At 36.1% G+C, this 16,872-nt stretch overlaps 1 protein-coding gene across 1 annotated transcript; it reads left to right on the top strand.

The window, feature by feature from the left end:
* Window positions 1-16: 16 nt before the first annotated feature.
* LOC123523620 (uncharacterized) lies at window positions 17-10,789 on the top strand. Its single transcript, XM_045301279.2, has 2 exons — window positions 17-153; window positions 5,264-10,789. The coding sequence occupies exons 1-2, from the start codon at window positions 123-125 to the stop codon at window positions 5,728-5,730; spliced, it is 498 nt and encodes a 165-aa protein (XP_045157214.2). The 5' UTR covers window positions 17-122; the 3' UTR covers window positions 5,731-10,789.
* Window positions 10,790-16,872: the final 6,083 nt, after the last annotated feature.

Genomic DNA, 16,872 nt, shown 5'->3' with positions numbered 1-16,872 from the left:
GAGCATTTATGTGCTGTTGTCAGGACAATCAACGGGAGGTCAAAGTGCACAACGCACCGGAAATGATATTGTTTTGATATAATATGATTTCGCGTTTTTTTCACTTCAAATAAAATAAAGAAATGTCAAAAGGCAGACTTCTTTATTGTCAAGGTAGATATGCTACAAATGTGTTAATCCAACTGATTAACCCATATCGCATGGAATATGCAGAAAATCATTTTTTTTGCAACAAAAATCTTAAAAAAATTATCGCTATCAAAATGACGAATTTCGGCGTAATCTTGGCATCGCCTCCTGGGGGCATTTACTTTTTAAAAAAAAAGAATATGTGTACAGCACACCAACATGCATGTCGCCGATCAGGGTCATTCAGGCGCTTGAATAACTTAATACAACTAAGTTCCTTACAGAGTGTATCTCAGCACACTTACTTAAAAGTTATCGTACCCTAGACTTATCGCTACTCATTTGGCATATCGGGATGACTTTAATATTTTATGATCTGATATTTTATAGTTGTCATCCCTCTTAGCCTTACCTGTATCTGCATTGTACTGTTTAAGAAAACGAAGACATTAAAAAATCCAAAAAAGTCATAATATATCTGCCATTTAGACAAACTCCTGCTGGGGACCTAGACTTATGGGTAGGGCTGTAACGAGTATCCAAGTACTCCGATATCCACGAATCTGACCAAAAGTTTGAGTACGGATATTCGTCATTGTTGAGATCGTTGGATCGCTATCTTTTTCATTAATACATGCAATATGTAAAATTATATCAATACAACTAAATTAAAGCCACATTAAACATCTTCAGAAATTTTCTTGCACATCTAAGATATAATGCACTGTCAGTTTCTAAACCAGATTTAAAGGTCAACAAGGCTTTTTTCCTGTCCAGTCCATAACTATGCCATCCATGAAGGGATTTCAATATTACTTGGCACAAATGTACCTCATAATAAGACAATGTGTCATGCACAACTTTCAGATCCCTCGCTCAAATGTCAAGGTCACACTTGATAGTCAAATGTTTACCTAGCGTGAACAGGGTCTGTTTTGTGTCCGGTCCATAACTCTGTCATTCATTAAGGGATTTTAATATCACTTGGCACAAATGTTCCCCATAATGAGACAAAGTGTCATGCGTAAATTCCGGACCCCTGGCTCAAAGGTCAAGGTCACAATTGGAGGTCAAAGGTCAATGGGGCTTTTTTCCTGTCTGGTCCGTAACTATGCCATCCGTGAAGGGATTTTAATATTACTTGGCATAAGTGTTCCCCATGATGAGACAAAGTGTCATGTGCAAAACCCGGACCCCTAGCTCAAAGGTCAAGGTCACAATTGGAGGTCAAATGTCGATGGGACTTTTTCCTGTCCGGTCAATAACTTTGTCATGCAAAACAGGATTGAAATATCAGTTTGCACAATTAATCCCCTGGATGAGGCAATATGTTGTGTGCACACCTGAGCCCTTAGCTGCAAGGTCAAGGTCACACTTGGAAGTCATAGGCCAAAAGGGCTTTTTTCCTGTCCAGTCCATAACTATGCCATCCGAGAAGGGATTTTAATATTACTTGGCATAAGTGTTCCCCATGATGAGAAAACATGTCATGCGCAACACCCAGAACCCTAGCTTAAAGGTCAAGGTCACACTTTGAGATCAGAGGTCAATGGGACTTTTTCCTGTCCGGTCTATAACTTTGTCATGCAAAACAGGATTTAAATATCAGTTTGCACAATTATTCCCCTGGATGAGGCAATGTGTTGTGTGTAACACCCGAGCCCTTAGCTGCAAGGTCAAGGTCACACTTGGAAGTCAAAGGCCAAAAGGGCTTTTTTGCTGTCCAGTCGGTAACAACAATCCTTAAAGGTATTTTAATATTACTTGGCACCAATGTTCATCACCATAAGACGGAGTGTCATGCACAAGAACCTGGTCCCTAGGTCTAAGGTCAAGGTCACACATAGAGGCCAAAGGTCAAATACAAAAATGACTTTGTTCGGAGCATTTCTTCTTCAGGCATGGAGGGATTTTGATGTGACTTGCCACAAATGTTCACCACCATGAGGCACCCTTGTTTCTAGAATTATGTCCCTTTGTTTTACTATAAATAGATTATATTGTAACTTATTTATTACTGTTCTTATGGAAAAATAGAGACCAGTTTTCTGTGGTACAACGTGCATGTTACATCCAATTTTTAGGAGCGTTTTGACCTATCTTTACCTGGTAAAGAGTTTCTTGTGGACTTATATTATTATTATTATTTTAATTTTTTTTTTCCCCTTTGTTGTTACTATAAATAACTTATGCCACCTTTTTAGCTCACCTGTCACAAAGTGACAAGGTGAGCTTTTGTGATTGCGCGGTGTCCGTCGTCCGTCAGTGCGTGCGTGCGTGCGTGCGTCCGTAAACTTTTGCTTGTGACCACTCTAGAGGTCACATTTTTCATGGGATCTTTATGAAAATTGGTCAGAATGTTCATCTTGATGATATTTAGGTCAAGTTCGAAACTGGGTCATGTGCCGTCAAAAACTAGGTCAGTAGGTCTAAAAATAGAAAAACCTTGTGACCTCTCTAGAGGCCATAGATTTCACAAGATCTTCATGAAAATTGGTCAGAACATTCGCCTTGATAATATCTAGGTCAAGTTTGAAACTGGGTCACGTGCGGTCAAAAACTAGGTCAGTAGGTCAAATAATAGAAAAACCTTGTGACCACCCTAGAGGCCATATTTTTCATGGGATCTGTATGAAAGTTGGTCTGAACATTCGTCTTGATGATTTAAAGGTCAGGTTCGAAACTGGGTCACATGCGGTCAAAAACTAGGTCAGTAGGTCTAAAAATAGAAAAACCTTGTGACCTCTCTAGAGGCCATATATTTCATGAGATCTTCATGAAAATTGGTCAGAATGTTCACCTTGATGATATCTAGGTCAAGTTTGAAACTGGAAAAACCTTGTGACCTCTCTAGAAGCCATATATTTCATGAGATCTTCATGAAAGTTGGTCAGAATGTTCACCTTGATGATATCTAGGTCAAGTTTGAAACTGGGTCACGTGCCTTCAAAAACTAGGTCAGTAGGTCAAATAATAGAAAAACCTTCTGACCTCTCTAAAGGCCATATTTTTCATGGGATCTGTATGAAAATCGGTCTGAATGTTCATCTTGATGATATCTAGGTCAAGTTCGAAACAGGGTCATATGCGGTCAAAAACTAGGTCAGTAGGTCTAAAAATAGAAAAACCTTGTGACCTCTCTAGAGGCCATACTTGTGAATGGATCTCCATAAAAATTGATCAGAATGTTCACCTTGATGATATCTAGATCAAGTTTGAAACTGGGTCACTTGCCTTAAAAAACTAGGTCAGTAGGTCAAATAATAGAAAAACCTTGTGACCTCTCTAGAGGCCATACTTTTCATGGGATCTGTATGAAAGTTGGTCTGAATGTTCATCTTGATGATATCTAGGTCAAGTTTGAAACTGGGTCAACTGCGGTCAAAAACTAGGTCAGTAGGTCTAAAATTATTAAAATCTTTTGACTTCTCTAGAGGCCATATTTTTCAATGGATCTTCATGAAAATTGATCTGAATGTTCACCTTGATGATATCTAGGTCAGTTTCGAAACTGGGTCACGTGCGGTCAAAAACTAGGTCATTAGGTCTAAAAATAGAAAAACCTTGTGACCTCTCTAGAGGCCATATTTTTCATGAGATCTTCATGAAAATTAGTGAGAATGTTCACCTTGATGATATCTAGGTAAAGTTCAAAACAGGGTCACGTACCTTCGAAAACTAGGTCAATAGGTCAAATAATAGAAAAACCTTGTGACCTCTCTAGAGACCATATTTTTCAATGGATCTTCATGAAAATTGGTCAGAATGTTCATCTTGATGATATCTAGGTCAAGTTCAAAACTTGGTCACATGAGCTCAAAAACTAGGTCACTATATCAAATAATAGAAAAAACGACGTCATACTAAAATCTGGGTCATGTGGGAAGAGGTGAGCGATTCAGGACCATCATGGTCCTCTTGTTTTGTAATCGGCCAAAAAAATGCCATATGAAAACAACTGTTGGTTTTTATATATTTAAATTTTAATCCAAGTGTTTTGTTATAACATATTGTATATATAGTACAGTATTGTTTATACATCATTGACAGATATCAGTTCATTATGTTATACTGCAGTAGAGAAAATTAGGTGCCTTCCAGTAGAGGACTTTGTATTGCATGGCAATACTTCATTCACTTGTTCTAGCTGTTCTCAGGTGAGCAACCAAGCACCATGTGGTCCTCTTGTTAGATAAATATGTTTGGGGGCTGCTGCTGACACCCCTGCTTTACCCCCAACACCCTAACTTGCTGGGCATGCACATTGTTAACTTCCGGGTAACCGCTAAAGTGCATTCTAACCCAAATCTTAAAACAAGTCAGTTCCTAAACTGCTGGTCTGATTTTGAAATAATTTCACACAAATGGTCCTTATGTAACTTTATAATAATATAAATGATAATAATAATAAAAATGATAATAACTTTGTTTAAAGAAGGTAACACATAAAGATATATAACAGGGGTTACTTGATTGTACATCGGAAAATGTTCTAAAAATCATCAGTTTGACATTTGAAACATTTAGCTCATATTACTCAGGTGAGCGATCCAGGGTCATCATGACCCTCTTGTTTGACTTTTATATTCATTCAGTTGACAAGGCTATTGAATAGTCGAGCGTTGCTGTCCTCCGACAGCTCTTGTTACAGTTTTGAGTAATTAAAGGGCCATAACTGCTGAGAAACACTTGCAGGATAAGCTGGTTATTGACTTTGGTCAAGGTATTATGCTGATAAACATTGTGACCAAGTTGGTAAACATTGGATAAGAACTTACTCAATTTAGAGAGCAGACATGATAAATTTGTATGTTATGTAACTCAAGGGCCATAACTTCAGAGCCTCTGAGACAATCCACTGGTTTATAATATTGGTCTTGGCCTAGATATTTTGCCAATAAACATTGTGACAAAGTTTGATGAAAATTGGATATGAACTGCTTGTGTTAGAGAGCAGACAACTTTAGTGGGCTCTGCAGGGGATCGCACAACACATCCCATTTCAGGGGCGTGTAAAAAGGGAATTGAAACGTTTTTGGGAATTAATACTTATTGCTTCCACTAGAAGGAAATCTTTTTTTAAAAATTCACAATTATCAGATACTAATACATGTATATGAATTGTACATTTCAGGAAATGTACAGTTGAAGTTAGAGGAAAGAAATAACAAGATTAGAGGAAAGTTTCGACATCTGGCACGGCAAGTGTCTGGAGAAGTATTTGATGTGCCAGAAGAGAATCTAATCATATTTGTATATGACAAACAGTTTCATGTAGGCCAACTGGCCTTCTCCTTGCCAGACTTAAGTCTGACAGAGCCAGGAGTTTCCTTTGACTCGGAATATTATCCACAGCTGTCATTCATGTTTGTTCACCAGAACTTTCAAAGTTGTGGATTTGGCCGACTTATGCTTAATCATGCTGTGAATATGATTAAGGAAAGGTGTAAAACAAGGCCTGTCAGGCTGCAAAGTGCAGAAGAGGCTGTTCTATTCTTCGAGAAGTGTGGTTTTAAAACAGTGGGTGATCCAATACATTGTTTCCATAGTGGATCAAGACTGTTCAAGACACTTGTGAATATGGAATTAGATATTAAATAAGAGGAGGGAACACATGATAAGCCACTTTTCCTGTGATGAAAACCATGCACTTCAGTTGATAAAATTGAAAGTTGTGAAAATGAAGGAAGTTGCAAGGGGAAGAAGGAGATATTCATGAAAGACAGACCTTGTTTGATCTCGGATAATTAATTCATAATTATGTATGGCAAAAACAGTATTTGAAAAGGAAAATAAATGGTGTTTGAAGCACTTTTAATATGATAAATAAAATCAAAATTCTACTTAAGGTTTTACAAAATTTAATATTTAGTACCAGTTTTCTATGCTTTTTTTATTTTTCAATGTTAGATGTATGTTTTTATATCAAACTCTTGTATAACTGAAGATATTTAGCTATTAGGGTAGTTCTGCACGTTTGGATCAAATTTTTTCTACAATGTAGAATTCGATTAAACTCTGAATTTTCAAAACTTTAGAATATACTTAGAACATTCAGAAAATAAAAAAAGAGTTGTGTGCTTGATTTTTTGCTAGACTAATTTGAAAAATTTGGATCTCACACAAGTTTTCATATTGGGAGTCTATTGGAATGTCACAATTTTCATAACATTTTGCATTAAGAAATTTTTCTACAATGTAGTTTTTAATGAAACATTTGGCCTACAATAATGGTGAAATAAAATGTATAGGCCCATTGCTTGTTTTTGAGATAATTGCCCACAATTAAAGTGTTCCGCATATCAAGCTGGTTTTATGACATTATTTTGAATTATTTAACATGTCAGATGTTTTAATATCATATATTAACTTAAGAAAGATAATTACATTGCCATTGTAATAAATTTACTTACAGGTTGCCATTAAATTATAAAATTATTTTCATTTCCTTATGCCGAATCCAGGCTTTATTCTGCATTATCCAGATAAATGACTTTACACCATCACTTCCAGTTTATCAAATGTGCAGAACTACCTTCAGCCAGCTTGAGGAGGAGCTGAACTTTAGTTTTTATGTAACAACTACAGTACTACACAGATTTTGTACCAGATGTTGTTTTTTATGCCGCCTTTGAAAAAAGGGGGTTATATTGTTTTGCTCCTGTAGGCCTGTCTGCGGTCTGTTGGTACACCTTGTGGCTACTGCTCTATAGCTCTAACACTGTCATAAGCCTAAAGTTGTCAGATGATAGGAAGCTTGTCAGGTCAGTAGATCACCCATTGTTTTGAGGAACAGTAGGTCAAAGGTCATGGTCAGATTGTCCTTGAGGGGAAAAACTTTGGTTTTTTAGCTCACCTGAGCCAAAGGCTCATGGTGAGCTTTTGTGACCGCTCAATGTCCATCGTCCATCGTGTTTCCTTCAACATTTTCTAAAAAAATCTTCTTGAAAACCACTGGGCAGAATTACACCAAACTTCACAGGAATGATCCTTGGGTGGCCCTTTTTCAAAATTGTTCAAAGAATTGAATTCCATGCAAAACTCTGGTTGCCATGGCAATGGAAAGGAAAATCTTTAAAAATCTTCTTGTCCAAAACCACAGGGCCTAGGGCTTTGACATCTGGTGTGTAGCATCATCTAGTGGTCCTCTACCAAGATTTTTCAAATTATTCCCCTAGGGTCAAATATGGCCCCGCCCCGGGGGTCACATGGTTTATATAGACTTATATAAGGGAAAACTTTTAAAATCTTCTTGTACAAAACCACATGGCCTAGGGCTTTGTTATTTGGAATGTAGCATCATCTAGTGGTCCTCTACCAAAATTGTTCAAATTGTCCCCCTAGGTTCAAATATGGCCCCGCCCCGGGGGTCCCAAGTTTTACATAGACTTATATAGGAAAAAAAGTTTAAAAATCTTCTTGTCTGAAACCACAAAACTTAAACCTTTGATATTTGGTTTTGTAGCATTGTCTTATGGTCCTCAAGCAAAATTGTTCCAGTTGTACCCCTGGGGTGAAAAGAGGCCCTACCCTCGGGGTCCCAAGTTTTTAATATAGACTTATATAGGAAAAAGCTTTAAAAATCTTCTTGTCTGAAACCATATGACCTAGGCTTTTGATATTTGGTATGATGCATTGTCTGGTAGTCCTCTACCAAAATTGTTAAAATTATGCCCCTGGGGTTAAAAGAGGCCCCGCCCTGGGGTCACTTAGTTATTATGTGAGTTATATAGGAAAAAGTACTTAAAAAATCATCTGATCCTATTTGCAAGACTAATTAATTATATAACCTGATGACCCCAAGTAATATGATGTCACTTGACTGTGACCTTGACCTAATGACCAACTTTCTTGTTTTTTAAGATACAGCCTTGAAATTTCGATGACATACACAGTTTTGCATACAAATCGTAAAACTGAATTTCATTGACAATGAATGTGACCTACTGACTTTCTTAATATTTTATCATCAGTTTGACATTTGAAACATGTAGGGTCATCATGACCCTCTTGTTTATCAGTTAATGTAGAACACTTTTGCCTACATCGGTCAAACTTCATACTATGATAACCTGTGTTAAGTAGATAACCCTATTTTTTTAGGGGCATAGGTCAAAAGTCAAGTTCAAAATGAAACCTGAAATAAGTAATATTCAATTTGATATTTAATGAGTCATATATATAACATAAAGCTTAATTTCTTCTAATGTATTTACAGTTTGTTTATATGACTAACCTCTTTCAGGGCATACATTTATGAATAACAGTCAGTTAAAATTTTAAGATATGAGAAAAGTTTAAAGAAATTTAAATATTTTCAGCTTCTTTTTAAAGGGCCTGCCTGCTTAGCTCAATAGTTCTTAGCTCACTAGCTCTACGGATCTCAAGGTCATGAGTTTGATCCCCAGTAGGGGGGTTTGTTCTTTGTGACAATTCGATAAAAGACATTGTGTCTGAAATCATTCATCCTCCACCTCTGATTCATGTGGGGAAGTTGGAAGTTACCTACGGAGAACAGGTTTGTACTGGTACAGAATCCAGGATCAGTCTGGTTAGGTTAACCCCTGCTGTCACATAACTGAAATACTGTTGAAAAATGGCATTAAACCCAAAACAAACAAACAAACAAATCTTTTTGAAAGATGATGAATCAATACAATACATTTATAGACATATTTTCATCTTTAGATAGAAAGGCAAGTCGTCATTTTGATAAAAAAAATAATTGCCTAAACACTTTGTTGAAATCAATTTATGCAAGATTGTAAATTCAGTACCTTTGGTACATACTTACATACATCTTAATTCTTGCAAAGTAAGCTAATGCCCCAGTGGTTCAATTCTGTACATAATGAACTCTGAACCATCAGGTGATTAACAATGCAAAGGCATTGATAATTTTATTCATCTACATGAGATTTAATACTGTTTTTCACTTCTTCTGTCATGTCTTTTTGTCAGATATACATTTTATAAAAGATGCTGCAGAAATAGCAAAATGTAAATATGTCCCTAAATTGTACAAGTAGTGATAATATTATAAATATCTTTCATAGACAGTAAGGATAATGTTTTTGAGGCTTTTTCCCCTTTTATATATGTACCAGATGTAGATATATAATTTTACTCAGTTTCCAGAAACATTGACATTTACTACATTTTACCACCCTTTCAAACGTGCCTTCCTTTCCTATTTTTCTTTTATCTGTCCTTTCTTTTTTATGCTATGACCTTTTCATGTATTTGCTTCTTTTCAGAAACACTTTCTCTATCTTTCACTATAGCCTGTAATATTTCCAGTGAATACAACAGTTCTGACAGTTTTCTCATCCGTTCAGATTTTATCTAGTTAAACTGGTTATGCTTTAAAGTTAACAAATATCTAATTATTATGATGTGCAGTTCATTTTTAACTCGACTATTTGAAGAATATGGAAAGCTATACTACTCACGTCATCATCCGTGTTGGTTAAAGTTTTTATGAAATGGTAATATCTTGTATATCATCAAAGATATTTACTTGAAACTTTATTATAACAGTCTCTACCTGTAGGCAAGAGTACATAACTCTGTTAAGTATTTTGGCTGAATTATGGCCCTTTTTGGACTTGGAAATTGGTTCAGATTTCGTAAAAGTACATGTTTTGTAAAAACTATTTGACACGTGGCTTTGAAACTTTGAACACTTGTTTATTATAACAGTCTCTGCCTGTAGGCAAGAGTACATAACTCTGTCAAATATTTTGGCTGAATTATGGCCATTTTTACATATTTTGGTTTTCATATGTCAGTCAAAATTAACTATTCTGCTGATCTTCATTTATCAAAGCTTTTATGGTATTTATTTAATAATATGTAAACAATATATTAGAATGAAATTTTATACATGATAAAACTTTTGTATATTGGGGAGGAGCTATGCAGCTGACTACCAATGAAAACTACAGACTTTCGCATGTTCACAGTAGCTGGTAGTTTTGCGACTACAAAATTTCACGGAAACAACAATCGCGAATGTTGCTAACTTAAATAGCGCAGAACCATTTCTAGGTTTACAGTAAGCAGCAGTGAAGGTTATGATTAAATTGTACAGCAAAATAAAAAATCTTAATCAGCATTGATTCGTGGTTGTATGTATATCAAAGTCTATTTGATCACAGTGTCAGTTTTTTGTTCCAAAACATGTTGCTTTTCTAGTGAGTAAGAATTTTTTATCTAACTCTGACACCTGCAGATGGAAAATGGCTCTTAATTTGTGTGTGCTAATCGGCAATAAATTGACAAATCTGATTTGTGTAAATATCAAAAGTAACTGGACTGGTCATGTCAACAAAAGACCATGAGTTCATTTCAGACATGGTACTCACCAGGAAGTCATTTTGATGGTAAATAAGAAAACAACACCAGATTGTGTTCATTATATAGAGGTGTGTTCAGATGAAACACCAAATTGTGTTCATTATATAGAGTTGTGTTCAGATGAAACACCAAATTGTGTTCATTATATAGAGGTGTGTTCAAATGAAACGTTTACATTTTGTTATATATTTTTCTTTATTTTCGTTGTTATTTGTATACATAAAAACAATTTTGTATATATCAGGAAGTTGCCACCATGTTTAATTGTATATTATAAATTTAAAATTAAAGAAGTACTTCATTTTAAGTTTTGTTGATGATTTTTATGACATGATGAACAGTGGTTAAGGCAGTTCTGTATGTCTGATTTTAAGTATTTTCTTTTCTATGTTGTAAAATTTTTGCAAAATTTTATAAGACCTTCATTTTTTAATACCTTAGAATACATTAAGAATAGTCAGCTGAGTAAGATATAGGATTGTTTGTTTGATTCTTTGATTGACTGATTTAGGGGTCCGTCCTAGTGAGTAAGTTTGCTGACTTGTTATCACTTGCCCCTCACTGATGGGGGTTCAGAACCTGTCATGGAGTTAAAATATTCTTCATGTGAGGAAGCCATCCAGCTGAAATACAGAAGGTTGGTGGTTCTACTCAGTGCATGCCCATACCTGAAACAGTGCCTAGAAGTGGCTGCTTAAGCTAAAAATAGAAATATCTTTAAATGTGTTCTTCTCATGGTCATAACATCACTAAAAGGTCCTGTCCCAATCTGGTTAACATGGGGCCACTCGGCCCATTTTAGAGTCCACTACAGGTGAAAATAGAAATACCTTCAAACAACCTCTGCTCATGAACTGCTTGATTGATCTTCATCAAATTTGGTCTGTAGCATCGTTTAAAGGTCTTCACCCAAATTTATTCAACTTTGGGTGCTTAGCCCTGTCTTGAATTGTTTTATACAATTGAATGTCTTCTTCTTATGAACCACTAGATGAATTTCCATTAAACTTGGACTGTGGCATCAGTTTAAGGCCCAATGTAAAATCTGGTCAAAGGGGCACTTGAGTCACTCCCAACCCCAAACCCCAGCCTCTTCCACCTGCCCGAGCTTAAGATAGAAATACCTTATATGACTTCAGCTCACAAACTGCTAGATGGATCTTCATTAAACTTAGCACCATTGTTATGTCACCTCCCAATTTTATTCAAATAGGGGCACTTGGCTTCTTATAGGAGATGCTATAGCTAAAAGTAGAAATACATTTAAACAACTTCTACTCAGCAAGTTTGGTCTGCAGCATCATTTTGATATTGTCTGCCAAATTTGTTTAACATGGGGACTCTTGGCCCCTACATAAAGAGGCTGCTAAAACAAAAATAGAAATCCTTTTAACAACTTCTAATAAACCATTTTGTGCATTTTCATCAAGCTTGGTCTGTAGCATCATTGTATGATCTTCTAAATTTGTTGAAATGGTGCATTTGACCTCTTGTAGGGGCTGCTAGAGCTAGAAATAGAAGCACCTTGTAACACATTTTCATGAAGTACTTGGTGGATTTTCATCAAACTTTGCCTGTTGCACCATTATAAGTTCCTCTCACAAGGGGCCCTTGGCTGTTTTAGGGTCTGGCAGACAGAGAATTTGTTCAAATGGTTGCACCTGGCCTATTTTAGGGGACAATTAGTTTATGCTAAAGACAGTTGTTGCCATTCATGATTTAGTATGTCATACATCTGCTCAAGGTCAACTAAAGGTCAGATGAGAGACATGGGGGTTATTATTGCCCTCCTGTCTATCATGTGGTCAAAAAAAATATAGTTATTGCTTATTTTGAGATATTTGCCTATGATTTAAGAGATACTCGAATTTCAAGTTGATGTAACAACTATATTTGATTGGCAGGCATGACACAGATGGTTTCAGATCAACAACTTTAGTTCAGATCGATTCTATAAATCAGACTGACGTATTATTATCACACTTGGTATATAGCAAGCATAATTAGATACCTGGCTTTGCACTGCATTTTAGGCCCACAGGATCAAGGTCAAGATTACAGTTTCTAAACAAGAGGGTCATGATGATCCTATATCGCTCACCTGTTAAGCTTGGAATCATCAAGATAAACATTCTGACCAAGTTTCATAAAAATAGGGTCATAAATGTGGCCTCTGCAGTGTAAAAAGCTTTTTCCTTTGATTTAAGTGGTGACCTAGTTTTTGAACCTACCTGACCCAGTTTCGAACCTGGCCTAGGAATCATCAAGATAAACATTCTTACTAACTTTCATGAAGATAGGATCATAAATATGGCCTCTAGAGTGTTAACAAGCTTTTCCTTTGATTTGAGCAGGTGACCTAATTTTTGACCCCACATGACCCAGTTGCAAACTTGGACTAGGAATCATCAAGATAAAAATTCTGACCAAGCTTCATGAAGATAGGGTCATAAATGTGGCCTCTAGGGTGTTAACAAGCTTTTCATTTGATTTGACATGGTGATCTAGTTTTTGACCTCACATGACCCAGTTTCGAACTTGGCCTAGAAAGCATCAAGACAAACATTCTGTGCAAGTACAAGTTTGTATCAAATCAAGCATAAATGAAACTTTTGCCATTTCATGGGCAGTAACTCTAGAACATATGATGGAATCTAGCCGGTTTTTGAAAAGGAATCGAGAGCTTATTGCGACATAAGTTGTGTGTAAGTGTGCTTAAAATCAAATGTAAAATATCACTTCTATAGTGTTCACAATGTAAAAATTAACAAATTTTGGCTCTTTCAGGTGTCAATCAGGAGCCGTAACGCCGGAGTCTATGATTGCATATGACGGATTTATCATGGAATCCAAGATCTATTTTTGTTAAAGATATTGCAAGTTTGTATCAAATCAAACTATAAATGAAGTCTCTATATGGCTGCAAAAGCCAAAATAGCAAAATTTGGCCCTTTAAGGAACCATAACTCTAGAACCCATGATGGAATCTGGCTAGTTCTCGAAATTGTATTAGATATCTGGTATATAGGCATATAACAACTCTCCGATGGTCACAGTGAGATTTGACTTTGTTCAACAATGTGGACAGCAAAGTATGGCCACAGTGATATAATATTTGATTTTGTGTGATATATCCATTATTTAAGCAATATCACAGATTACGGATTGCCGCAGTAACATGATGATAGTTTTTTGCCGACAAGCATATGTGTGCTCACAAGCAAATGTGTATATGATAACTCATGGACGGCCACGGAAAACTAACATATTTATGTGTTTCACATCACAAGGATAGCTCCTGCCTCTTTTATCACTAATAAAAGAATTATATATATGATCGCTCACTGATGGCTTCAGTAATTTAGCGATTTCTGGTAAGACATCATCTCTATTAAAGTACAATTATACAGGGCACGAATGACATTTCTCTTTCTTGATTAATTAATAGCATTAATCATCAGTTAAGGACTGACTGGGTGGCAAGCTTAACTTTCCTATCATAGATCTTTGCCCTGTTTTGAATTAGAACTATTATTTTAATTGGCTGGCTTTTTGATAACTGCATACATGTCTGTCCCAGTAAAGCACATTGATTGACTTTGGGAAGTACGCTACAAATAGTTCTGAGCAGATGTGTAACATCATTTTAACCCTGTCCTGTATATGACAGGGCAGTCTGAAAGACAACTATATCCCCCGCCACTGTTAAGGATAGTGAAAGGGCTGATGGTTTTGTCTGAGAACATTGACGCATATTTTATAGTCCATGTTTGACGACATCAATGAAATTGAAACACCTTTAATGGGTTTAGGACATACAGAGTGGGCTCAAACCTTTTACACTGAGTTGTGACCGGTACCTTGACCTTGAGCAGACACGGTTGACTTATGAGTTCTGCATATTGTCTTGATGAGGTGATTATTTGACCCAAGTTTCATGAAAATCCTTCAAGGGGTTTAGGAGTTACAGAGCGCACACAAAATGGAAGACTCAAACCTTTGACCTTGAATTGTGACCTTGACCTTGAGCCAACATGGCTGACTGAGTTCTGAACATCGTCTTGATGAGGTACGTGATCACTTGACCCAGGCTTCATGAAAACCTTCAAGGGGTTTAGGAGATACAGAGCGGGCACATTGACAAAAAGGAAGGCTCAAACCTTTGACCCTGAATTGTGACCTTGACCTTGAGTCGACATGGCTGAATCATAAGTTCTACACATCTACTTGATGAGGTGATCATTTGACCCAAGTTTCATGGAAATCCTTCAAGGGGTTTAAGTTATATGGACCAGACACGAAGTGTTACGGACGGAAGGACGGACAGACACCATTTAGGCATATGAAAAAGAGATCAATATAATTGCACCTTTACTAATCCTACCAGGTGTTCTGTATTACAAATATGCTTCTATTGTGACATTTTGATATAAGCAAAACTGTATTATCTGCACTATAAAATACTTACTGGTATTTCATTTTATTATCGGCTTGTTAAAAGTTAATTTTTACCATAAGTAAGTTGACAAAATCATAGGAACCAGTGATTCAGGGGTAAATCAAACACATATTAATAAATCCTAAACGATTTTGTTGTGCAAAAATGTATAATATTGTGTCTTAAACCGTTTTCGTTTTCTACTCTATTGTGTAATTGCAAGGGAAGTAAACTTATAGATATCTCTGCTTTAAAGTACTAGCCCAAGGCAAGAGTTGACATTCTTTGCAGATCACAACTTTGAATTAAATATTAAAATTTCTATTATTGATATTAGCAAAACTATCATACATTGCACATTTGTGAAATCATTTTTGTTAATTTCAAGGACTTGGAAATCAATTTCTAGACTTTATTTAATGTATTTCTATCAATGAAAATGTTAGGGTCTATCTCTACACCATTTCTTTAACTTCCCCCGCCCCCCACCCCCACCATAGCCCTTCGTGGCGGGGAATGAACTAGGCCCCAGTGTTCGTTATTTTAGTTAGTTAGTTATTTTAGTGGTACACAACCGCACCATTCGCTCCGCAGATAGCCAGAATATGTACGGTCGGCGTGTCCTTATATATATTTTCCAAAATCGAATGATTTATTTACCACATAAATATATTTTTATGAACAAAATTATTTTTTGAAGGAATTTTCATGTTTACCACATATATATATTTTTTTATAAACAAAAATATTTTTTTAGAAATATTATTTTTACCACGTAAATATATTTTATGAACAAAATTATTTTTTTATTAATGAATATTTATTTTTACAACGTAAATATTTTTTTAATGAAAATAATTTCGGTTTTACTTTATAATAATTTTTAATGAATCAATATTTTTGCTATGTAATATTGCACCGTTTGTCACGCCATAGTGGAAAATCAAAATCTTTTGAATCATTGTAGAAACGACATTTCCCACATCTTACTGACATGTTTACTTTGGTTTTATACTCCCACGATGAGGGTGTACAATTTTTATGCTTCGCTTACCTTACCTACGTATGCCAGATTATAAAATATCTAAATATTCCTTTAAAAATTTGTCATTCCACCTTTTTGATGATGCCCATTCTACCTCGGAAAAGAGTTTGATGACCAGGTTTGACGATTTGTTATATGTTATGACAACTTCACATGTAGCCATATAGCGACTACCACGACAACATAGCCTCTTTCTGTTTCCTTTTGGTTAATTTAAATCATGGATCTATTTCTTGAAAAAATACCGAAGTAGCCCTTTAAGTGGGAGTAGTCTGTGTCACCAAACGCTGTTGTGAATTTTCACTGGGACTTCGCTTCTGTTCCAGCGAACAAAATAAGAGCCCCCTCTTGATTTAATAACTAGATATTTATGTAATTTTGTTGGTTATGATACTTCAGTTGTCTGGCGTTTTTACATCGGACAGCTTATATATCACATCGACAGCTTATATATCAATTAACGTGCGTGGTTTAGTAGTAATTTTATTCCTTAAAATACCGAAATGTCAAGAGTAACTACGCGAATAACACACCATTTAGTCTGCAGTAATACCAAGAGTGCCGGTGTCATTTTTTACACGATCTATGCAGGGGCGTACTTTGGCACATTTATACTCCTGACACACTGGATGAGTCATAAAGACAGAATGCAGTAATTCGCTAATCCGTGGCCGAGCGGTTAAGGTCACTGACTTCCGGTCATTTGCCCTCCACCGATGCGGGTCCGAAATCCCCCTTAGGGTGTAAAAGTATTCTTTTGAGGAAACCATCCAGGTCTGTGGTTCTATCCAGGTGCCTGAAACAATGCCTGGTCTTCCTCCACCAGTACAAGCAGGAAACAAATGTATCTACAGTATGTTATATTTTCTTTCCATTTATTAACACATTTTAGGGAAAGTGC

The sequence above is a fragment of the Mercenaria mercenaria genome, chromosome 3 (genome assembly GCF_021730395.1).
Source record: "Mercenaria mercenaria strain notata chromosome 3, MADL_Memer_1, whole genome shotgun sequence".
NCBI classification, from domain to species: Eukaryota; Metazoa; Mollusca; class Bivalvia; order Venerida; family Veneridae; genus Mercenaria; species Mercenaria mercenaria.
This window is presented reverse-complemented; position numbering and strand designations above follow the sequence as displayed.

Coding starts and splice junctions, on each gene's coding strand:
- LOC123523620 (XM_045301279.2), top strand. CDS start 123: ATGTCAAAAGGCAGACTTCTTTATTGTCAAG. Junction 154..5,263: donor CAGACTTCTTTATTGTCAAG/GTAGATATGCTA, acceptor TGTACATTTCAG/GAAATGTACAGTTGAAGTTA.